We start from the raw sequence: 25,556 nt of genomic DNA, 5'->3' as shown, positions 1-25,556 counted from the left end.
CCTCGCTCATAGACCTCAAGAAGGAAGAACTTAGCATCATCGGGCTTTTAGAAAACTTCAAGTTGTCAAAAATAAATAGAAGGATCAATTCAGTAGCGCATGAAATTGCTAAATTTAGTTTCGGTAATAGGTGTGATGGTTTCTTTTTAATAATTTTCTGCTCTGTGTAGCGCCTGCTGTTATCAACTATTGTAATGACGTTTTAATTAATTAATATATGGACGGGTGTTTTTCAGAAAAAAAGAAAAAGAAATAACGATCTCTGGATACACTTCGAACTAGCTGCTCCAATTCCACTAAAAAAAACTAGATGCTCCAACAATTGTTGATAATTCGATAATGTTCTTATTATATCCGTTTTCACTAATCCTTTGGATCAACTAGCTTCAACCCCGTGGGCCAGTCCTCGCAGTGGCGCACATGCGGCACGATCTTGCCGGCATCTTCCCGTCGCCGGCAATCGTACAAGGGTGCGACGTGGTAGCACGGCTCCATGGACATGTCCCTGCTGCACGGCCAGCTCACGGTGGTGTTGATCATCCCCATCCTCAGCACCCACGGCCTCATTCCGCCGAGCCCCTGCGCCACGTACCCGAACGTCGACTCGGCGGTGGTGACCAGCGTATCCGTCGTGCTCAGCAGGTACACCTCTGCCCAAGCCTTGCGTTCGTGCGACTTGACATGGTAGCGCTGGGTCTCCTCGTGGCTCGGCTGGTCCACCACCACCACCTCGCCGTTCGCCGTCGCGCGCTCCCAGTACGCCCCCTTGATCTTGTCGTAGTACCAAGCCTTGAGAGAGGTGATCAGAACAGCGGTGGGTTTGACCGCGCCACCGGGCGCGGCCGCCGGCTCGTCGTCTTCCTCGCGCAGCAACGCCGGGAGCAGCTTCTGGCTCTGCGTGCACGTCTTGATCTGCTCCAGGAGCTCCGGCGAGTCGGCCTGCCACGGGAAGACGCGCACCTGGATGCCCACCACGCGCCGTGCCCGCGCGAAGTGCGCGTCGTAGTACCGCGTGATGAGGCCCCACACGCGGTTGGTCGGATGGAACAGATACCGGCCGAGGTGGTGGAACACGGCGTCGCGCTCCGGGAACAGAGCGTCGAGCTCCTCCTGGAACGCCCTCACGAGAAACAGGCCCGGCGCGATGTAGCCGTCCGTCCTCATCACCAACCACTGGATGTTGGACATGAGCCGCTGGTCGTCGTCGCAGAAGAAGAGCTTGTCATGGTCCGTCTGGTTGTGGTCGAGGTGAATGTACGCGAACGCCGGCAGCTCTCCGGCGGCGGACCCGTTTACCTCGCCGGTTCTGAGCACGCCGTCCTCTCGCATCTTCCCGTACCGCTCCGGCGTGGAGAGGTAAAAGCCCTGATAGCTGACGAGCGGGAAGCCCGGAGGCAGCAGCCACGTCGTGTTGGGGAAGGGCTCGCAGAACAGCTCGTCCATCCCGTTGCTGGGGTCGACGAGGAAGACGCGATCGGTGAGCACCGCGTACAGGAACGCCGACGCCGCGGAGATGATCCGGTTGCCGAGGCCGCGGTACGAGATGGAGACCAGGTACCTGCACTCCGGTGACGCGACGCTCTTGCCGGACTTGAGCTGCTCCAGGGCGTTGGTGTAGGCGGCGGTGCCCGGGCCGCACCGCCTTTGCAGGGCTTCGTGGCTCCGCAGTTTGGAGACGAGGTGCTGCGAAGGTTGCTTGCCGGCGTTCCGACGGTACACGGCGGACTGGTACCGGCTGCGGCAGGATTCTTGGTCGAAGCCTTCCACCAAGAGACCGCCAAGAAGCTTGTCAGCGTGTGCTGCTGCATTCTCGTTCAGTAAGGATACTTCGGCAGGACCTGCAGAAGTTGCAGAAGTATTTTTCTTCAATCGGGGCGGATGGTACTCAATCAAACAAGCGGATTTTCTTACTCTAACCAAACACGATGTTGATCAAAGTTGTGACTTGAATTTTGAAAATTGTAGGAATCCAATAACTCCCGAACGTTCGGATTTTGAGCATTTCGTCCCGAACGTTTTTACATGACAACTTTAGTTCATAGGGAATGGCTACTTTAGTTCATAGGGATGGCAATTTTGTCCTTTTTTCGTTTGTTTTGTCAGAAAATTACCATGTTTCTCTAATCTCACGCAAACTAAACTTGCCATCTAAACCCGTTCACGAATAACAAAAAGAAAAAAAACATCACAACAATTACTCAGAACTTTGTAAAAGTTACAAAAACTTCACACAAGTGACCGAAAATTCACAAAAAATTCTGAAACCTCACACAAAGTGGCTGAAACAACATTAAACAAAAATGGCTGAAGTTTGAAGAAAATAAATTAGTAGTGCCGGTAAGTAATAATGAAACAATAGTTTCCTCTAAAGCGAAAGCTTGACTTTCTCAAAGTTGCTACGGATGTGGTGGAGACACGTGGCACACTTCCACATACTGAAAATTCCATTTACTGGGTTTGCTCGGATTTGCAGGATCTTCTTCGAACCTCCACATCATATGGTGAACACATCCACGGACGAATCCGTAGTTGTAGTTTGATGGTTAGAAGGACAATAGTATCTCCACCCTACTAGGGTTCAAGTCCTAGACTTGGCGTTGGTGTTCACATCTTTCTGATGTGCGTTCAATGAGAGAAGATGTTCCTGTCGACTACAAAAGCGTCTATCGTGACTTCGTCAGTCTCGAGATTATGTGTGCTCAGTCTCTCAGAGGTGCTCATAGAGATAGGGTGTGCGCGTGTGCATTTATAGGGATGAGTGTATATGCGTATGTATGAGCGTCTACGTCTATACTGTGTTCAAAGAAAAATTGTGAACACAACCATGCAAGTATTTTTTGGGACATACCATTCATGAGTTGCCGGAAAAATGTTGAGCTCAATTGATTTTTCCTCTGTAGCTTCTTCTTCCACCTGCCACTAGCGGTCAACGCCATCGCCAAAAGCGCCTCACCACCCTATGCCCAAGCCACCACCTCTACCGGTTTGCCCTGCCCTCGACCATCCCTCTACTCCTCCCCCCGTGTCTATTCTTCATCACCGATGACCCCCCAAACCACATGACACCCGCAGCGGTCAATCTTGTCCTCCGTCGGCGATGCCACAACCAACCATATCGGGGCAGGATGGTGCTCAATTGAACAACCAGAATCTTATTGCACTAATGGGCCGGAATTTCATACTCACCGAACATGATGTCAATCAAAGTCATGTCTTGAATTTTTGAAAGTTGTAACGCATACTGAGATGAAGGGCATCCGAAAGTTGTTTCCTCTACTAAAGGGAGTGTCGCTAGGGCGTATGGCTGAGAATACTGAGATAAAGGGCATCCGGAAGTTGTTTCCTCTACTAAAGGGAGTGTCGCTAGGGCGTATGGCTGAGAATACCGAAAACTTCAAAAGTTTCAACCACTTCTATTCTCCACCATTAAGCTGCAACAAATGCACAAATACATAAATAAATAAATAACAAGAAAAGGTGATAGTGCAATTTTTAGTTGGTAAATGTACTCTCTCCCCCCTTTCCAGTTTACAAGATCCCTAACATAAAACATTGCAACCAAGAGTTGTTGCGTAAAGAATCTGATATAACAAAAGGACAAACAACTTCACAACAATGACTGAGAACTTCACAAGTGACCAAAACTTAATAAAAGTGATCGAAACTCAACGAAATGTCTGAAACCTGACACAAAGTTGCTGAAAGAACATTGAACAAAGAAAAAACTGCCACGTGGGTTAGTAATAACCCTATTCAAAGATAGTTTCCTCTAAAGTGAAATCTCGACTTACTCAAAGTGGTTACGGATGTGGTGGAGACATCTGTGGTTCATCTTTTCATGCTTACTGAAAATCTCATTCACTGGGTTTGCTCGGAATTCTAGTATCTTCTTCGATCCTCTACATCGTCCGGTGAACATAATCATGCATGTATCTTTTGGGACATGCTATTCATGAGTTGCCTTAGAAAATTATGAACGTCAATTGATTTTTCCTATTTAGCTTCTTCTTCACCCGCGGTCGGTGGCGCTGCCCAAGCTCCCACGGATGATGGTCTACCTCGACCATCGACCATCCCTGACGGTGTCCTGGACTAGGAGGTACTCAACACGTCGTCTCCCGATCAGTTGGATTGGGTCGAGGACCCCCATGGCCGTATACTCATGGGCCAGTCCGGACAGCTGCCGCATACAAGGAAGAATCCACAAGACTTGGCGATCAAGACAAGGACTCCTCCCCCACCGGCGTATTCGGCTAGGACTCTTGTTATCCTAGGCCTCTGGTGCATTATATAAACCGGGGCCAGGCTAGTCGATAGAGATAGACAACAACAATTATACCATAGGCTAGCTTCTAGGGTTTAGCCTCTCTGATCTCGTGGTAGATCAACTCTTGTAATACCCACATCATCAATAACAATCAAGCAGGAGTAGGGTTTTACCTCCACCGAGAGGGTCCGAACCGGGTAAACATTGTGTCCCTTGCCTCCTGTTACCATTGATCCTAAGACGCACTGCTTGGGACCCCCTACCCGAGATCCGCCGGTTTTGACACCGACGTTGGTGCTTTCATTGAGAGTTCCGCTGTGTGATCGGCGAAAGGATCAATGGCTCAGCTGCAGGTCAACTGCGACGTCGCCTTCTTCGTCACCAGCTCGACTGGTCACCTTGGCTTGACCGAGGACTGCGCCCTACCTCCGATCGTCATGTTCGGATGAAGGCCTTCATCAACACCAACTTCGATCTGTATCAACATCATGGAAAAGTCATCCATGGAGCTCGGGGGCTCAACGTCAACATTGCCCTCAGGCGACCGTGCTGTTTTTCTGGACAGCAAATTTGTATCCGCCGCCACCGCCTCCTCGAGTGTCGCTTAAACGATTACTTCGGTGGAATTATGCGGAATTAAGTCTACAACAACCCTGCAAAAATTTTGTCGAGTTCCGATGGAGGAATCTCCGGCAATCTCCGATATACCAGAGCCCTGTTGAATCCGGACGAGAATGCGGACGAGTTTAGGGCGTGGTATCCAGCATCTATCTCGGATGTCCTTTGGAGGATCCAACCGTTGATTTGCTTCGGAATTCCCATATCTACCACCTGCCAAAAATTCAGCTCGAGCCGACCGTCCAAACTCCGGGAAACTTCCGATTAGTGCATCACTTTTTGGATCTGTTTTCTGCGCGAGAACGAATCCGATCCGAATTCATCTTCTTTATGAACGGGATCTCGAACATCCTTTTTGAAGGAAGTTTTCGTATGGGGTGTTGTGTTTTATTCTCAAACACATCCCAGTAGTATTAAAAGTATTCTTGTAATACGAATTTCACCGTCGCGCCGGTGTCAAACCAGCCCGGCAACATCACTCCACGACGACCGACCTACGTTGGACACGTCGTCGCTTTGTTGAGCCGAGCTCAACTTCTTCGGATCATCATCTCGGCAAGCCGAACAAGAGTCCGGCATCGCGAAGGATAAATCATCACCAATATCGCCGCCCCGCGGATTACACGGAGCGGGCATATCGGCATCACAGCACGGTCGCTTCATCAAGCCGGCATCGACCACGTCACGACCTGCATCGCCGGACCGGGGGCTTCATCATCTCTTCATCAACCTACTCCGGAGACTTCGGCATCACTGGCCGACCAGCTCCGTCACGTTAGCTGGACCGAGGGCTTTGCCTCGGCGAGCCAACCTTTACCAGCATCGCCATGCTGTTGCTTTATCGCCCATCAGGCGATAGGTGTGCGGATCGAGTCCCAATTTTGGGAATCACCTTTCTTCGGATTGCTGCAACAAATAAGCCAGGTGCTATTAATCCTAGTATTTTTTGCTTGTTAGGATTCATTTTTTCCAATGAATTATTACTCTGGGTTGTCCGTCATATGTACGCAGGTCTATCAAATGGTGGCCGCATTAACGACAATCGCATGGTGGTTCGGTCAGTTTCCGTACATAGTCCGGCGAACGCCGCATCCGGAACTCGAACCGACATGTGGATTCAGGCCTTGCCATGCCTTTACCGCATCACGCTGCCGCCCTGCATCGACATTGACTTCGGCGCCAGGCCATATTTCTTTTATTACTCACTTTGCATAAATTATTTGTTATGCAACGATTTTTTTTATTTTTATTATTATTACTATTATCTCCGGTTGGCACTATTTTTGTGCACAGGAAAATGATCTAGCCGGACTATATCCTTTGGCGTCACCTCGGCTGGACGGGGGGGCTTCGTCAACACTTCATTACCCCATGCCGGGGACTTCGGCATCACCCTGCCGTCCTGCATTGACCGTGCTATGTCACCACTTCGGAGTGCCGAGCTCTTTGCTCCGCCACCTCGGAACCGGCTCGGGGATGGAACCTTGTCCCGCATCAAGCTCGGACCGCGTCATCAATACCGAACACATTAACCAGCTAAGTTGTCTTCATGCTCAAAGTTTTAAATTTTTAACTTGTGTTCGGCTCGGCCAAGCATTATACTTTTTTTGGAAAAAAAGTTGCTTGTAAAAATTTCCTTGTCCAAACTTTGTTTGTGACGCGCAAATTCAAATACCCCGTTTACTTGGGGGCTTCCTTCATGAAGCTTTTTTCTTTTGCATATGATTATACTTGTATGGCTTCGTTCCTTGTTCGTGTATTACGCCATAATATGCACCATATTGACTTAAGTGATTTGCAAGCTGGGTTGCCTGGCTCCTGTGCTTACCCCTACGTTCCCGATTGTTCGGCTAGGGAGTAAAGGGAGCACATCTGCGATTGTCACGATCGGGTCAACCGAGCCGGACCTCAGACTGGGTGAAGCCGAAAGCTAGCGCTCTTATTGTTTTCAATCATGGCCGGCACACAACGGAACTCATGAGTACAAAAAATCTATTGCACAAGTCTCATAATAACAATGAGCACCGAAGAAAGGTATCGGTGGGGGTACTATTTTTTTCGAAGATGCTTCTTACTCTTCGCAGTAATATAGCATAAGTCCCTGAGCGCGCTTTGTCTGATACAGCCTTATGGCCTGATTGCCTGGTTATTGGAAACAGCGTCGATATTCTCGACGGATGGAGTACATAACACTTTTCGGTCTTTGACCGAAGAGGGAGAAGCCGACGGTCGGTTAAGACGCGTTTAAAGTTCGATTGAACATAGATATGATATAAGTAATTCGGTACACGCAATCATTCTTTTTCCCAAGTCACTTGGGGGCTCTTAAATTTATATGAGCCGTTTTATGATAAGTGTTTTTCTTCTTAGTCATTGCATAGTTTTTATTATTATTTATCACTCCTTTTTTCGACACAAGTGTGCGGTCACTAGCCGGGGAGGCTAATTTCTCTCTCAAAGCCGCTAGAGTTTAGTTTGCTAAACTGGCCTAGTAAGAAGTACTCCGCCTTCGGAATAGGAGGTTGAAGCCGTAGGCTGACCCGCTTGAAGTTTTGAGATAGGATGTGTCGTGTTAAAGCACGACAAGAGCACCTTTTTTTCCTAAAGTCCAGTTTTCGGATTGGCACCGAACACTTGATCTAGTTCGAACATTAACCTTTTGAATAAGTTTTTTGGCTTTTCGAGCCCGTGGCACTTTTAAACTATTTGTGTGTTTTCAGCACAAGTCTCGCAGTGCAACGCCGGACACCTTTAGAGATTCGGCAAAAACATTCTCGGATATTGCAATATATGCATCGGTTTCGAATTGTGTCTTCGGTCAATAGTTGAGTTGTCCGGCTCCTGCGCTTGCCTCCTATGTTCCGCTTTGTTCGGCTAGGTGTGCAAAGGGAGAACCACTGCGATTATGCTTCCAGCTCACATGGTTAAGCACCTCAGTGGAGAAAGCCGAAAACTGACTGTCACAATAAGCGTAAACTGGTCGGCGATCCGATGACGGTGTTAAATGATGGGCCATTCATAATAATGGCTGAAGTGTTTACGGCTTGACCTCGACTGTCGCCGAACACTACTGGGGGCTATTAACTGGCCTCCCAAACTAAATCCTCGATATTTTGCTCTTACATTGGAGCTGAGGTTTCATGATCATGCTTAGCATGACAACCCAAATAAAGGAACCGATAGCGAGACTATTTTCTTTGGAAGACATTTCTTCTGTTAAACAGTAATATAACATGTCTCTCCGCGTACCTTTGTTTATAAAACTGTATGGCCAGATTGCCTTGTTTGTTGTAAATCTTTGCCCTCATAAAGGCTTTATAAAGTAGGACAAACACTCCTCGGCTATTGGCCGAGGAGGTGGAAGCCGATGGTCGGTCAACAAAGTTTTGTACAATGCGGATCTGAGCATTAATAACGTAAAGTACTTGGATACATAGAGTCATTACACATAATTTGTGATTTTACTATGGATATCGATCCTTAATTCGGCGTCCCGGGCCCGCATTAAGGCTCGGGGGCTACTGGGCTTCGGGCTTATTATTTACAAATATTAAAGGGGCACATCGATCCCCTGATCTGGTGTTGCCACCCGACCAGTGTCTCGGGGGCTACTGCATTGCCTGTCCAATGCAGAAAATTTTAAGTGTAAAACAGTCTCCGAGGAGATTTTGATCCTCAGGTTGGTCGGCCGCACCCAACCTGAGTCTTGAGGACTGAGCACGCCGCTTGTTGTGTCCCGACGTATTCTGCCGAGCTAGGACTTGATCCTCAAACCGATTTTGCAAATCAACCTGAGTATCAGCAGCTACGGGGATCAGCGGTCTTTTGTCATCCTTCATGTGCATCTTGGGTTTTAGACCGATACCCACATTGAGGGCAAGGTTGTCAGAATCGCGATTCTGTTATACGATTCTACAACTTTATGATCCAAGCTAACCCCTATGATTCTACGATTTTAGTTCTTAGAATCTACGTTTCTACGATTCTGATAGTGAAGATTCTATGATTTGCGATCCTACCATCGAAGCTCCGATCCGATTCAAGATCACGATTCTGACAACCTTGCTTGAGGGCTACTGGCTATGTATCTCGGCAGAGAATAAATTGCACCAATCAAAATATTGACAAAAATCGGCCCACATTCGGGGTGGTGCACCACCTTGTAAGCAGTCCGGCATAAAGCTCGGGCGCTAGTGGCTGGCTCCATAGAGGGCATTTCCGGCATTAAGCTCGGCTAAACTGCTTCAAACTTCTTTGAACCAAGGTGATTTACGACACCTCGGATACAGTCCGGCGTTGGAGCTCGAATACATAGTCCGGCGTTGGAGCTCGGATACAGTCCGGCGTTGGAGCTCGGATACATAGTCCGGCGATAGAGCTTGGAAGGAGTCCGGCATTGGTGCTCGGCTGCAAAAGATACCTCGAATGTAGTCCGGCATTGGAGCTCGGACGCAAGAGGACGCTGCCGCCCGGGAACAACTTCAAACCCGAAGTGTGGCATAAAAATAACAAGGCATTGATAAAGGTCGGAAACTTAAAGGGGCTCCTCGGATACCCGACGTGTAAACTCGTCGAATGCATTTCGGCGATCCTCAAGATAGAAGATGAGAAGATTTGTTGAACCAGTTTTCAAGACCAGCAATCGAAGATGAAGAACAGTTCGAAAGAATCGAGGAGCGTCCCTAACTTGAAGACCGGTTTAGGGGGCTACTGACGGTGTCCTGGACTAGGGGGTACTCAACACGTCATCTCCGACCAGTTGGATTAGGCCGAGGACCCCCATGGCTGTATACTCATGGGCTAGTCCGGACAGCTAACACATACAAGGAAGAATCCACAAGACTTGGCGATCAAGACAAGGACTCCTCCCCCACCGGCGTATTCGACTAGGACTCTTGTTATCCTAGGCCTCTGGTGCATTATATAAACCGGGGTCAGGCTAGTCAATAGAGATAGACAACAACAATTATACCATAGGCTAGATTCTAGGGTTTAGCCTCTCTGATCTCGTGGTAGATCAACTCTTGTAATACCCACATCATCAATATCAATCAAGCAGGAGTAGGGTTTTACCTCCATCGAGAGGACCCGAACCTGGGTAAACATTGTGTCCCTTGCCTCCTGTTACCATTAATCCTAAGACGCACTGGTTGGGACCCCCTACCCGAGATCCGCCGGTTTTGACACCGACAATCCCTCTATCACCCTCTTCTCTATTCTCTGGCATTGCCGATCCTTCGAACCGCACCGGTAAATCTTTCTCTCCATAGGCGACGTCATGGCCAGCCGTGTCGTTCCCATCTCTAGGGCGGTCCTGGTTAGGCCTCATGTCTCCCATATCAGCGTTGTTGCTATACGCCCCTCCCCTCCTTCTGCTTGAAAATTTCCATTGCTATTTTGAGGCAACTGATGCATAGTTAGCATGATATTTATATGCCACCTCATTGGTATCGAAAACAACATAGTTATGATGAAAATACTACCCATGGGCTATGGACATCTCCAACGCAAACACTCAAATAGCTCTTATATGTCTTTTGCGGGAGACCGAACACTTTTTGCCATCCAATGCTATCCCTCGAAGAGTCTGTGGACTGGTCTAAAAGGCCAAATTCCAGCAAACTAGAAGGAGGGGGCTTGGGCTTTGGAAAGCCCGGGCATCCTTCTAGCCAACCAAAAGCCACCACATCAGACATCCGAACATCTCCCTTTCTCCTCAACAGCGACATTCATATGCATTGATGGACATTTAAGGGGCAAGGTTGAATGGCCGGCTCCCGCATCAGTGTTCAGGGACCGGTCCGGACCAGTCCGCGGACAAATTGTGTGTTCACTTTAGGGGTTCAACTTTCGAGATGCCCTAGTACCAGAAAAATTCAGCACACATCCTAAATTCAACTTTGACCATAAATTGGATCAGTAATATATATTTTAGTGACTTAAATATTGTACTCCCTCCGTCCGAAAATACTTGTCATCAAAATGGATAAAAAAGGATGTATCTAGAACTAATATACGTCTAGATACATTTCCTTTTATTTATTTTGATGACAAGTATTTTCGGACGGAGGGAGTACCACTTAAAACTGCTTTTCAATACAAATTCAAAAGTATAATTTTATCACATATAATCCATATTTGATTGATTTAATTTATGATTAAAGTTGAATTTTGAGATGGGTGTGCGTCTTATTAATTGGAATGAGGCAATAGCCATTCACCGATCGAGCTAACAGACCATGCAAAAAAACAAAGAAAGGAGGAAAGTGAAGAAATGAAACAACCTCGCCGTAAGTCGCCCACAGCCGTCTTGATCCAAATCGCTGGCTTCTCGCCATTGCGGCCGCCAAGGAGAACGAAGAGAGGCGGCACGATCAGCACGAAGGCAACGAGCACGGCGTTGATTGCCGGGGCCCATCGCTTGCAGCCCTCAGGCTCAACCGGCGTCGTGTTCTTCATGGCAGGCTGACGCGTGAGCGAGCCGGGGCCGCCCGATCGATCTCCTGTGCGCCGCGCGTCTAGTGCAGCTCCTCTCGGTGCCTATCCGTTTCCAGATCGACATTTCTCGAGTTGTTGTATAGTACTACTAGTTTTTGGTCTCATATTCCTCGCCTGACACAACTTGGATTTTGATTAGTGTGGGATGGGAAGATAGACCTGGAATCAAGAGTGGAAATCGAACCTAGAGTTTTCGATCCGGGATAAACGGTCGGCCTAGCTACTTGTTCTCCACTGCTTGGACCCCTTTGTTGTGGACTCATTCTTATACAATTTTGCACCGCGTCGATCGGGATAGCCAGGGCATCACTCCGTTTCCTTCGGATTGGGCCAGGGATCACCGATCACAGATGCCACTTGTAAGCGTCACATGAATACAAAAATGTTAATTTAGCAACCACAGTTGACCTCTGTATGTGTAGCTTTCACATGACCCCCGATGTAGAGTCGTCCGTTGGTTTGGTCCACAAAATATGAGTTTTTCTCTCGGAAGAAACTCCCTATTCATAATCAAAACATGGCACTACACTTATACTCCCTCCGTCCAGAAATACTTGTCCCAAAAATGGATAAAATGAATGTATCTATAACTAAAATAAGATGTGATAGCATCAGGAGTCTCACAACTTGTCCTGGATGTGATGATTTCGTCTCAATCTTGCAAAAGGCAACTATTGAGTCCACAACTTGTATCCAATGTGCAAATCTGGTCCTAGCCAATCGTAGCACGACAAGTGGCGCCTAGTCAGCACAGTTGGTCAGCCCAACACACTTTGCATTTTGCCCCCTGTACTTAGCAATTATTAACCCGCACTACACCACCTTAGTTTAGCTGCCTGGGTATATTCCTGGGATATTCTACTCGGCCCACTCCACTCCACTCACTCATCTTTCTCTGCTCTCGACCATCTCCTGTTCCCCAGCTCGTCGCCGCCGTCCAGCTAGCCGCCGCCGTCCGTCCAGCTCGCCGCCATGGTGTCTTGGAGTGAAGGATCCAGCTCTTCATTCAACGGGTACTCTGTCACAAGTGAGGTTAGCTCCAGCTCCAGTACAAACATACTCACTGGCATTTAGGGTTAGCAATGGGGAACTTTTGCTAACAACAATATTTTCTAGGCTCCTGCTGCTGCCACCATTTTTTGCTCTGAATGGACAGGCCTTGCTCCAGATCTTGAAGTTAGATGTGAACATCAATGTGTCTGTGAGAAGTTAGTTTCCTTTGAATCGGTTGACAGTGAAAGGTGGTATCTTGCTTGTGCACAAAAGGTTAGTAGATCTACAGTTAAGGCCAGCAATTTTGTAATGTGTCATCTTACTGTCATGTGCATAATCTTATAGTGTGGCATTTAACTGTGGATTAGTGCATCAATATAGTTTATTGAGGAAAATCAGTTTATTGAAGAAAACAGTATTTAGTCAACTGAAGTTTTGGTTATGCTAAGAATTGAGATACTGTTGTAATAATAGATCAATAGTGGTACAAGCTTTGCCATTTATCTAAAAATGTTTTCTTTCTTATTTTGTAGGAAATACCTAAATGCAACTTTGTGGAGTGGATTAACCCTGAATGGCCTGCCACTCTGAAGATGAGTTTAGCCAGGGTTTGGGGCATGTATCAAGATGAGAACAAGCTAAGGCTCAGGGAAAATGTAATTAATGCTGAAGAGAATTTTAGGGTTGTGAAAGAGAAGGAACAGATGGAAAAGGATCTGAGGTTTTTTAAACTAGATTTTGCTAAGATGGTGGCTGACAAGGAGCAGGCAATTACTGAATTGGGCAATGCAAGACTTGATGTTTCTGACATGAAGCAAGAGCTTGAGAAGAAGAAGATGTCTGATAAATCTAGCACTACCATTCATCAGGTTGTGAGGGCTAAGGCAGAGAAAGAGAGGGATGAGGTGAAGCAACAGATGGACAACATGAAGGAACAGATGGACAACATGAAGGAAGAGTTGGACAAAGTTATGTCACAGAGGGATGACCTGAAGAAGGAGAAGAAGAAACTTGAGTACATGATTGGTGATTTATTCAGGCACAAGGAGGAGAACAAGAGGAAGATAAGGAGGTTGAAGGAGATCTTAGATGAATTTGAGTAATTCATTGCTGGTGTAATGCTACCTTAAGATGGATATTTTAATTAGTTGTATTCCTGTAGTGAACTTGGTTAATTTCCATGGCACTGAATATGTATGACTGCTCTAAGTTAACTTATTTGCATGGCACTGAATATGTATGACTGCTCTAAGTTAACTTATTTCCTATATGTATGACTGCTCTGAATTTGTCTTAATTTGAAGTTTCAGTTAACTGAAGATTCAGTTATGTATGACTGCTCTGAATTTGTCTTAATTTGACGTTTCAGTTAACTGATTCAGTTAACTTGGTTGAATTTTTGATAGTGTAACTGAAGATTCAGTTAACTGAATTTGCTTCAGTTAACATGAGTTTAACTGAAGATGAGTTAACTGTATTTGTTTCAGTTAACATGTGTTAAACTGAAGATGTGTTTAACTAGTTGAGATTAAGTACTTTTAGTTAATTACATTTGCATACCTGAAGACAGTGTTAGTGCATTGTTTATGTTACTGAAGATAACTCCTAACATAACCTGAGATAAACCTAAGATAAACCTAAGATCCAGTTAGTTGCATGTTTATGTTACTGAACATTCAGCTAATTTAATATTTAGTTATCTAAATATCCAGTTCACTGAAGATTCAGTGAATTGCAAATTCAGTTAAGATAATGACTTAACATAAGTACAGTTATCTGAATTTGTTTCAGTTATTTAAAAAGAGTTAAACCTACAGCAGCAATGCAAACACAGCAGCAGCAACAACATGCCATACACAGCAGCAACAACATGGCAAACACAACAACGGCAACATTGTAACCAAAATTAACAGAACAAAATAGCAAGCATAGTAGCATTGCAGCATAGCATCATTTGATCATCATAGCATAAGTTCAGCAAACATTGCAGCAGATCAAGCATAACTTTGCACCAGTTCCCACAACAGATTACAAATAACTTATGTGCTGAACTTGTAAGCAGCACACCTAACTTAACTAAACGCAAAATAGCACTAACTTATATGCTGAACTTATAAGCAGCATACCTAACTACTTGACCTTCTTCTTCACTCCTTCTTCTTCACTTCTTCTTCACTCCTTCTTCAGTCGTTCTTCACATCTTCAGTCGCTTGAGACGCTCGAAGCGGCGCACCTCCACTGCAGAAGATCTCTTGTTGCCGATCCTTGCCGGCTCCGCCGCCGCGTCCTGCTTGGGCTCCTCCTCCACCAGCTCCTGCTTGACGATGTCACGCACATCTGGGAGCACCTCCACATCAATCGAGAGGTCTCTGTCGCCCTCCCTGGCGTTGTGGACTGGCGCGACCATTTGGATCTCGTCCTCCTCCGCCTCTTCTTTGTCGTCTGATAGGACAACGACCGACACCTTGACTGTGTCAGACGAGGCATACGAGTCAGAGGAGTCCGAATCTCCTCTGTAGCCCGAGTCGTTGTCGAAGTCCACCTTGCAGTACTCCGAGTCGGACGACAGAGAGATGTTGTCGTCATCGATGTGGACGAGGGGCGCCGGCGCAGGAAGGGCCAGAACCATGTCATGGATGCGCTGCATCCTGGACCACACGCGCTTCAGATCCGGCTGCGGCTGCGGCGTGTTGGCGGACCTGTACATCCACCAACGCACGCACTGCCTCAGATCGTCGGAGCGCGTCTCCGCCATTGCGAAGCGGAGGATGTTGGTCGGAGGGGTACCTGGGCCGTCCATGAGAGCGTGCCTCTTCTCGTCGTCGGTCATCGCGTCGATGAGGCCCCGCGCGTGGTTCGTAAGCATGTCGACGCTGGGGAACCACCGGCCTATCTCCTGGAGCTCCGCGCATGCGACCTCGTCGTCGCCTGCCAGCTCGTCGACCATCCTCTGCCATGCAGGGTGGTTGTCCATGGCGTCAGCGGCGGCGGCGAGATGGCCGGCGAGGGTTTTCTTGGGGTGGAGTGGGAGGTGGGGAGCATAGAGCCCGAGGCGTCGTGAAACGGAAGTGGTGAATGGGGGCGGTGGGTGGTGGGTAGTGGCCTCTTAATAGGAGTGGAAGAGCGAACGGCACCGCTCTGATTAGCACGTATAGTTTATCTTGGTATAACAACAGTGGCAATGAGTATCTACCAAGATCACTAGTACTAGCGCACTGGCAAGGAGTTCAAGTTATCAAACAAAAGGTCCTGGGTTCGATACCTAGGACAAACAATTTTTTTGTAAAATTATTTTTAATTAACAACAGTAGTATTCACTCCAAAACATATCAGTATTCAGTTAACAACAACAATATTCACTGCAAAACTTTTTTTAAAGCTTTTTTTCCAGTTCAAAGCAGCAAAATTCAGTTGACACAACAAAATTCAGAAAAGCCTTTTTTCAGTCCAACATTTATTTGCCATCCAACATTGACTTATCCCCTAGTTTTGCATCATAGTTTAGTTACAAAAAAGGCAATTAATGCCAATATTTGCCATAAAAAAGTGGCAAATTAAGCAAATGTTTTGCCATCAAAAAGTGGCAACTTAAGCCACTGTTAGGTCAGTCATTGTCTTACATCACATTAGGCCTCTTCAAAAAGATGGGACTGTAATGTCCCACCAACTCAGGGATCAGGAGCGACAAATTCTTCAGGAGGATCATTCAGGTCTGGAATTTCCACTCTCCTCTCCTCTCCAAACAGTAGCCACTATGCCCTATCACCTGGCATACCTCCTCTCTCCCCTGTTGTTCCTCCTCTTCCTCTCCAAGCATGTGCATTTCCTGTCCCTCTTCCTGCAACATGAGTTGCTCCTCTTCCTCCACCAGTAGCTATATTTGACCCCCTTCCTCCACCTGCAGTTGCATTTCCCCCTCTTCCTCTGCCTGAAGCTACTGCTGCCCCTCTTCCTCTACCTGAAGCTGTTGTTGCTCCTCTTCCTCTGCCTGAAGCTGTTGTTGCTCCTCTTCCTCTGCATGCATCTGGATTCCTTTGTCTTTTCCTTCCCCTTCCCCTACCAGAAGCTTGAGAGCCTTCTCTTCTCTCAAGTACTGTTCTTGCCCTTGTTTGCCTACCTGCATTCATTTTTGTAGTGACTCTTGGCTGAGGTATTGCAGCACCTGCAACAAGAACAAATGAAGACTGCTCTGGTAGTGGGCCATGAACTCTATTTGGATCTCTTCTTAAAAGTTCTCTTTGACTCATGCTGTAGACCATACTGGTTGGTGACTGCATTGGATCCAATATAGGATTAGCCTGACTAGGGAATATGTTCTGCACAAAAACATTGAGCAATTGAGTCATGTACAGCAAAATTCAGAGAACTACAGTAAATTCAGAGCACTACAGTAAAATGCAGTAAATTCAGTAACCTAAAGAAATGTGGGGTCATCATAGTTTTCATCAACTAGCTCTACACCTTCTTTAATGAGAGCTTCCTGCCATCTGTAATGCCCCTTCCTGTTGTGATCAGCTCTACCACAAATTGAGCAGTGCATTGTAACACCTTTCTTGTTCAAAACCCTAACACCATTCTTCATCTTCTCCTCAGGAGTCTTCTTCCTGTTTTTCTTGGGCCTTCCCAACTATTTTATAAACACAGGTGGATACACCTTGTAAGCATTCTGTACCTCCCACACATTTGGGTCTCCTAAAGGGACAAGAGTGTATCCATATGCTTTCAGATATGTCCTACTAGTGTAGCACTCATGTACCAATGCCTCTGGGTCAATCCTCTCCTCCCTGCAACAAGCTATTGAATGCCACATGGTACTCCAGACAGCTACCATCTCCTGCAATCACATGTGTACAAACCAAGATCAACTGTGTAGCTATTCTTACCTGACTGAACTCTGAACATCTGTTGGCCAGCTTCAGATACATGGCAGCTAGCAGCAAATTTAGTGCTCTTGTCCAATTTCTTCTTGATCTTTGGGCATATTCTCTGCCCTGCCCATTTTTCTATAGCTTCTCTTTGCTTACTCACCATCCTATGCATTATCTTTTAAAAAATGTACTCAAGCATGCTTAGCACTGGCATTTCTCTACCCTCAAGGATATAACTGTTAAAACCTTCAGAGTTATTATTCAGGAGGATGTCACATTTTGGAAATTCACTGAAGAATGCTTTGCACCAAGTTTTCCACTCAAGTCTTTCAGTCCAGTGGAAAGCAGCTGAGCTGTGACCATCCATTTTTTCACAGTTCTCTCTCCACTTCAACTTGTTTGGTGATCTGGCAATGGCCCACATGTCTTGCTTCTGTACCTCTCCTTTGTGCTTCTCATTGAAATTTTGGTAAATATGCCTCACACAAAACCTGTGCTCTGCATCTGGCCAAACTTTGTGGACAACATTTATCAGACCTTTCTGCTTGTCACTCATAAGTGTGAAAGGAGCAGTGTTGGTGATGTTCAGATCATCTTTCAAAGTAGTGAGAAACCACTCCCAAGAACTTGTGCATTCTACTTCCACCCACCCCATAGCAATGGGGTAAATGCAGTCATTAGGATCAATGCCAACTGCACTAAGCAGCACACTTTTAAACCTAGTTTTCATATGACAACCATCTATGAAGATAATAAGCCTGCAGCCCTTAAGCCATCCTCTCTTACAGGCATCATATGACCAATACAGTGTTTTCAAACATTTTTTGCCTGTTGGAAATTTTGTATCTCTGACCAGTCCAGTTGTCAGCAAAAAAGTTGAGCCAGGGTTCTTCTGTCTTTATTCATGTCCATAATCCCAAAGTCTACTGAATTTCTCTTCTTCATCACCATGGATCTCCTTCAGTGCTGCTGTCCTAGCCCTAGCTAACTTCCATCTATTAGGGGTGCAATTAAACTCCTTTGTTATTTTCCTTCAAAATGTTCCAAGTGACATCTTCTGGTCATCTCTGAATTCTTCTATGAAATAGTTGCAAAGGAATTTAGCTGTCATGTCCTTCAGCCTCCACTTCTTCTGACACATATGATCACCATAATAGGCCTTAATGAAAAATCCTCCTGTCTTGTTGTCATTGCCAGCCTTAAGCAACCATGGACAATCACTCTGGCAAACTGCATGAAATCTGATCTTGTTATTTTTCAACTTTTTGATTTGCACTCTGTTCTTTATTGAATATGAAGTAATAGCTTTCCTCAGCTCAAGCACATCAGCAAAGACCATCCCTACTTTAAATACAGGGTTTTTCATGTCCACCTTGGAATTGAAAGCTTTGAACTTGTACATCAGTTGCTCTTCTTCTTCTCTTGACAGATTCAAATCTTCATCATCAAGTTCATACTCAGGTTCCACCTCTTCCTCCTCTTGCTCAACTTCATCAACATCAAATTCAATGTTCTCTTCATAAAGATTATCATCTCCATCATCTATGTCATAATCACTGTCACTAAAATCTGAATCTGAAAGCACTACATCTTCTGCAACATCAGTCACCAAGTGATCTTCTTCAGCAAAATCAGTCAGCAACTCATCTGCTATTGCAACATCAAAAAGCAACTGCTCTCCTTGTACAGTATCATTCAACAACTGCTCTCCTTCTGCAGCATCAGTCAACAAGTGCTCTCTTTGTGAAAAATCAGTCAGCAAAAGCTCTTCTTCTGCAACATTAACCAGCAAAGTGTCTACTTTTGTCTCCTGTGTTGCAAACTCTGAATTTGGATCTTCAGCATTGATTGAAATGATGTTGTGACAACTAGCTGCACTGGCTGCAACCGCATTTGGGTTTACCACTCTGACAGGATTCTCTACTGATCCCACTATACATATCAAATCTTGCCTGAAACTACTGATGAAATATGCATGATCAACCATGATTAAAAGAACCTTATGCCGAGCACTGGTTCTTATCATTTGCTGCACATCCTCATCACCCCTGATTCTGAGCATACCATCTGAAATTGTTTTGTCAGGCATGCACCAATAAATGATGTGCTCATTGACAGAATATCCCAACCAAAGCAGGTGCTCTTCAATGACTGCATATGAGAATGTGCCAGCATCAACATAGTCAAGAACCTCCACTGAAGGATTATAGTACTCCATGTTATTGATTGGTCCAGAGAACATCCCACCATGCTCCAGTTCTAATGTGAAGAAAGGGGTGTCCACACTGAGTCCCATTGCTGAATCACAAACTACAACAACACATTGCAGAATGTAAGCACAATCATCAATAAAAATAACTGAATAAATACATTGAACTGAATAAATACAGTTAACTGTAAGAGCACTGAGTTAACTGAACTTTTTTTAGTTAACTGTAACTTGCAACTGAATTCAGTTAACAGAATAAATTCAGTTAACTAAAGCTTGCAAATTAACTCAACATAAGCAGTAACAAACTGATGATTTAGCATGGCTAATGTACAAACTAAGTACTAATGCTGCCCCCTAAGCACAAACCCTAAACTACTTACCTCAAACACTGGCCTACATTGGCCAGACAAAGTTTACATTTTTTACAGTGCAAATGCTGCCCCCTAAGCACAAACCCTAGGCCAAATTGGCACGTGTATTTGCAAAACAGTATGTACATACTAGCCACAAACCTAAAGTCTGGCCGAAAAAGATTCTAAACAAGAACCCTAGGTTCTTGCCTAAATCCCCAACTTCACCCAAAACCCTAGGCTAAAATCGACTACCAAATAACCAGTATGAGGTCGCGGGAAGCACTACAACCACAAACTACCAACCAATGCGGCTGAAACGAGCTCAAGACTGGGCGATCCAACGAGGAGGAGAACACCGACTGAGAGGGTTGACATCGAGCAAGCACAGAGAGGAGGAATAGAGCAGAGAGAACTAACCATAATCTGGAGGGTTGACAGCGAACGGCCGAACTTCGTGCGCGGTAGGCGGTGGCGGCACACCGCCGGTGAAGTCTGGCGACAAGGACATGGCTCACACGAGCGCAGCCAGCACGACCTGTCGGCCGGTCACGGACAGGAGGGAGAGAGCGACGAATGATTGGGCCAGGGGAGGGAGACCCAATAAATTCAGGTGAAAAGTGCGGTGTAGTGCGGGTTAATAATTGCTAAGTACAGGGGGCAAAATGCAAAGTGTGCTGGGCTGACCGGCTGTGCTGACTAGGCGCCACTTGTCGTGCTACGATTGGCTAGGACCATATTTGCACGTTGGGTGCAAGTTGTGCGACTCAATAGTTGCCTTTTGCAAGATTAGGACCAAATCATCACATCCAGGAGAAGTTGTGAGACTCCTGGTGCTATTACCTCCTAAAATAAGTCTAGATACAACCATTTTTAGGACAAGTATTTCCGAACGGAGGGAGTAATACCAAAGGTACTCCGGAGGATTCTCGTACTAATGTTTGACAAACGGAGCCTCCGGAGTTTCTACTAGATGTGTTGTCCAACAGTATAAGCCTTTCTCACATGAAATATAAACCGTCATGATGATATTTCGTAGATAAAAAAACATGACCCTACAATGAATAGCAGATGGCATTTCCTAGATAAAAAACATCGTGTGTAACCCCGCCGAGACAGCTCGCCACCAACAGCAACCGCTGCCGCCATTATCCGTCCACCTGGTGGTGCTCCTCCCTCCTCCTCGCTCGCAAAGGAACACAACCACCCTCCTAGCCTCCCCCTCCTCCCTCCCCCAGTTGTTGGGAAGGCAGCCATTGAAGGAAATATGCCCTAGAGGCAATAATAAAGTTATTATTTATTTCCTTATAATCATGATAAATGTTTATTATTCATGCTAGAATTGTATTTACCGGAAACATAATACATGTGTGAATACATAGACAAACAGAGTGTCACTAGTATGCCTCTACTTGACTAGCTCGTTAATCAAAGATGGTTATGTTTCCTAACCATGAACAATAAGTTGTTATTTGATTAACGAGGTCACATCATTAGTAGAATGATCTGATTGACATGACCCATTCCATTAGCTTAGCACCCGATCGTTTAGTATGTTGCTATTGCTTTCTTCATGACTTATACATGTTCCTATGACTATGAGATTATGCAACTCCCGTTTACCGTAGGAACACTTTGGGTACTACCAAACGTCACAACGTAAATGGGTGATTATAAAGGAGTACTACAGGTGTCTCCAATGGTCGATGTTGGGTTGGCGTATTTCGAGATTAGGATTTGTCACTCCGATTGTCGGAGAGGTATCTCTGGGCCCTCTCGGTAATACACATCACATAAGCCTTGCAAGCATTACAACTAATATGTTAGTTGTGAGATGATGTATTACGGAACGAGTAAAGAGACTTGCCGGTAACGAGATTGAACTAGGTATTGGATACCGACGATCGAATCTCGGGCAAGTAACATACCGATGACAAAGGGAACAACGTATGTTGTTATGCGGTCTGACCGATAAAGATCTTCGTAGAATATGTAGGAGCCAATATGGGCATCCAGGTCCCGCTATTGGTTATTGACCAGAGACGTGTCTCGGTCATGTCTACATTGTTCTCGAACCCGTAGGGTCCGCACGCTTAAGGTTACGATGACAGTTATATTATGAGTTTATGCATTTTGATGTACCGAAGGTTGTTCGGAGTCCCGGATGTGATCACAGACATGACGAGGAGTCTCGAAATGGTCGAGACGTAAAGATTGATATATTGGAAGCCTATGTTTGGACATCGGAAGTGTTCCGGGTGAAATCGGGATTTTACCGGGTTACCGGGAGGTTACCGGAACCCCCCGGGAGCCATATGGGCCTTCATGGGCCTTAGTGGAAAGGAGAAAGGGGCAGCCCAAGGTGGCTGCGCCTCTTCCCCCTCCCCTAGTCCTATTAGGACTAAGAGAAGGTGGCCGACCCCCCTCTCTCCCTTCCCCTCCGAGGAATCCTAGTTGGACTAGGATTGGGGGGAGGAATCCTACTCCCAGAGGGAGTAGGACTCTCCTGCGCCTCCCTCTTTGGCCGGCCAGCCTCCCCTCCTCTCCTCCTTTATATACGGAGGCAGGGGCACCTCTAAACACACAAGTTGACACAAGTTGATCCACGTGATCAATTCCTTAGCCGTGTGCGGTGCCCCCTGCCACCATATTCCTCGATAATACTGTAGCGGAGTTTAGGCGAAGCCCTGCTGCTGTAGTTCATCAAGATCGTCACCATGCCGTCGTGCTGACGAAACTCTTCCCCGACACTTTGCTGGATCGGAGTCCGGGGATCGTCATCGAGCTGAACGTGTGCTCGAACTCGGAGGTGCCATAGTTTCAGTGCTTGATCGGTTGGATCGTGAAGACGTACGACTACTTCCTCTACATCGTGTCATCGCTTCCGCAGTCGGTCTGCGTTGGGTACGTAGACAACACTCTCCTCTCATTGCTATGCATCACATGATCCTGTGTGCGCGTAGGAAAATTTTTGAAATTACTACGAAACCCAACAGTGGCATCCGAGCCTAGGTTAATGATGTTGATGTTAAATGCACGAGTAGAACACAAGTGAGTTGTGGACGATACAAGTCATACTGCCTACCAGCATGTCATATTTTGGTTCAGCGGTATTGTTGGACGAGACGACCCGGACCAACCTTACGCGTACGCTTACGCGAGACCGGTTCCCTCGACGTGCTTTGCACAGAGATGGCTTGCGGGCGACTGCCTCTCCAACTTTAGTTGAACCAAGTATGGCTACGCCCGGTCCTTGCGAAGGTTAAAACGGAGTCTATTTGACAAACTATCGTTGTGGTTTTGATGCGTAGGTGAGATTGGTTCTTACTTAAGCCCGTAGCAGCCACGCAAAACATGCAACAACAAAGTAGAGGACGTCTAACTTGTTTTTGCAGGGCATGTTGTGATGTGATATGGTCAAAGCATGATGCTGAATTTTATTGTATGAGATGATCATGTTTTGTAACCGAGTTATCGGCAACTGGCAGGAGCCATATGGTTGTCGCTTTATTGTATGCAATGCAATCGCGATGTAATGCTTTACTTTATTACTAAACGGTAGTGATAGTCGTGGAAGCATAAGATTGGCGAGACGACAACGATGCTACGATGGAGATCAAGGTGTCGCGCCGGTGACGATGGTGATCATGACGGTGCTTCGGAGATGGAGATCACAAGCACAAGATGATGATGGCCATATCATATCACTTATATTGTTTGCATGTGATGTTTATCCTTTTATGCATCTTATCTTGCTTTGATTGACGGTAGCATTATAAGATGATCTCTCACTAAATTATCAAGAAGTGTTCTCCCTGAGTATGCACCGTTGCAAAAGTTCTTCGTGCTGAGACACCACGTGATGATCGGGTGTGATAGGCTCTACGTTCAAATACAACGGGTGCAAAACAGTTGCGCACGCAGAATACTCAGGTTAAACTTGACGAGCCTAGCATATGCAGATATGGCCTCGGAACACGGAGACCGAAAGGTCGAGCGTGAATCATATAGTAGATATGATCAACATAATGATGTTCACCGATGAAACTACTCCATCTCACGTGATGATCGGATATGGTTTAGTTGATTTGGATCACGTGATCACTTAGAGGATTAGAGGGATGTCTATCTAAGTGGGAGTTCTTTAATAATATGATTAATTGAACTTAAAATTTATCATGAACTTAGTCCCTGATAGTATCTTGCTTGTTTATGTTGATTGTAGATAGATGGCTCGTGCTGTTGTTCCGTTGAATTTTAATGCGTTCCTTGAGAAAGCAAAGTTGAAAGATGATGGTAGCAATTACACGGACTGGGTCCGTAACTTGAGGATTATCCTCATTGCTGCACAGAAGAATTACGTCCTGGAAGCACCGCTGGGTGCCAGACCTGCTGCTGGAGCAACACCAGATGTTATGAACGTCTGGCAGAGCAAAGCTGATGACTACTCGATAGTTCAGTGTGCCATGCTTTACGGCTTAGAATCGGGACTTCAACGACGTTTTGAACGTCATGGAGCATATGAGATGTTCCAGGAGTTGAAGTTAATATTTCAAGCAAATGCCCGGATTGAGAGATATGAAGTCTCCAATAAGTTCTATAGCTGCAAGATGGAGGAGAACAGTTCTGTCAGTGAGCATATACTCAAAATGTCTGGGTATAATAATCACTTGATTCAATTGGGAGTTAATCTTCCGGATGATTGCGTCATTGACAGAATTCTCCAATCACTGCCACCAAGCTACAAGAGCTTCGTGATGAACTATAATATGCAAGGGATGAACAAGACTATTCCCGAGCTCTTCGCAATGCTGAAAGCTGCGGAGGTAGAAATCAAGAAGGAGCATCAAGTGTTGATGGTTAACAAGACCACTAGTTTCAAGAAAAAGGGCAAAGGGAAGAAAAAGGGGAACTTCAAAAAGAACGGCAAGCAAGTTGCTGCTCAAGAGAAGAAACCCAAGTCTAGACCTAAGCCTGAAACTGAGTGCTTCTACTGCAAGCAGACTGGTCACTGGAAGCGGAACTGCCCCAAGTATTTGGCGGATAAGAAGGATGGCAAGGTGAACAAAGGTATATGTGATATACATGTTATTGATGTGTACCTTACCAATGCTCGCAGTAGCACCTGGGTATTTGATACTGGTTCTGTTGCTAATATTTGCAACTCGAAACAGGGACTACAGAATAAGCGGGCACTGGCAAAGGACGAGGTGACGATGCGCGTGGGAAACGGTTCCAAAGTCGATGTGATCGCAGTCGGCACGCTACCTCTACATCTACCTTCGGGATTAATATTAGACCTAAATAATTGTTATTTGGTGCCAGCGTTGAGCATGAACATTATATCTGGATCTTGTTTAATGCGAGACGGTTATTCATTTAAATCAGAGAATAATGGTTGTTCTATTTATATGAGTAATATCTTTTATGGTCATGCACCCTTGAAGAGTGGTCTATTCTTGTTGAATCTCGATAGTAGTAATACACATATTCATAATGTTGAAACCAAAAGATGCAGAGTTGATAATGAAAGTGCAACTTATTTGTGGCACTGTCGTTTAGGTCATATCGGTGTAAAACGCATGAAGAAACTCCATACTAATGGACTTTTGGAACCACTTGATTATGAATCACTTGGTACTTGCGAACCGTGCCTCTTGGGCAAGATGACTAAAACACCGTTCTCCGATACTATGGAGAGAGCAACAGATTTGTTGGAAATCATACATACCGATGTATGTGGCCCGATG

The 25,556-nt window shown here is 45.8% G+C and overlaps 1 protein-coding gene across 1 annotated transcript; it reads right to left on the bottom strand.

Moving 5' to 3' along the window:
* Positions 1-195: 195 nt before the first annotated feature.
* LOC123160204 (galactoside 2-alpha-L-fucosyltransferase) lies at positions 196-11,604 on the bottom strand. The gene is made up of 2 exons (XM_044578015.1): positions 11,170-11,604; positions 196-1,838 (listed from the first exon to the last, which is right to left on the bottom strand). The coding sequence occupies exons 1-2, from the start codon at positions 11,342-11,344 to the stop codon at positions 364-366; spliced, it is 1,650 nt and encodes a 549-aa protein (XP_044433950.1). The 5' UTR covers positions 11,345-11,604; the 3' UTR covers positions 196-363.
* Between the last annotated feature and the right edge of the window lie 13,952 nt (positions 11,605-25,556).

Source organism: Triticum aestivum, chromosome 7B (assembly GCF_018294505.1).
Source record: "Triticum aestivum cultivar Chinese Spring chromosome 7B, IWGSC CS RefSeq v2.1, whole genome shotgun sequence".
In the NCBI taxonomy this organism is placed as follows: Eukaryota; Viridiplantae; Streptophyta; class Magnoliopsida; order Poales; family Poaceae; genus Triticum; species Triticum aestivum.
Note: the sequence above shows the minus strand (reverse complement) of the source record. Positions and strands in the feature narration are given on the sequence as shown.

What these genes read in the sequence shown, in the direction of transcription:
- LOC123160204 (XM_044578015.1), bottom strand. Translation starts at nt 11,344, where the DNA reads ATGAAGAACACGACGCCGGTTGAGCCTGAGGGCTGCAAGCGATGGGCC. An exon ending in TGTGGGCGACTTACGGCGAG is followed by an intron (nt 1,839 to 11,169) that starts GTTGTTTCATTT and finishes CAACTTCTGCAG; the next exon opens with GTCCTGCCGAAGTATCCTTA.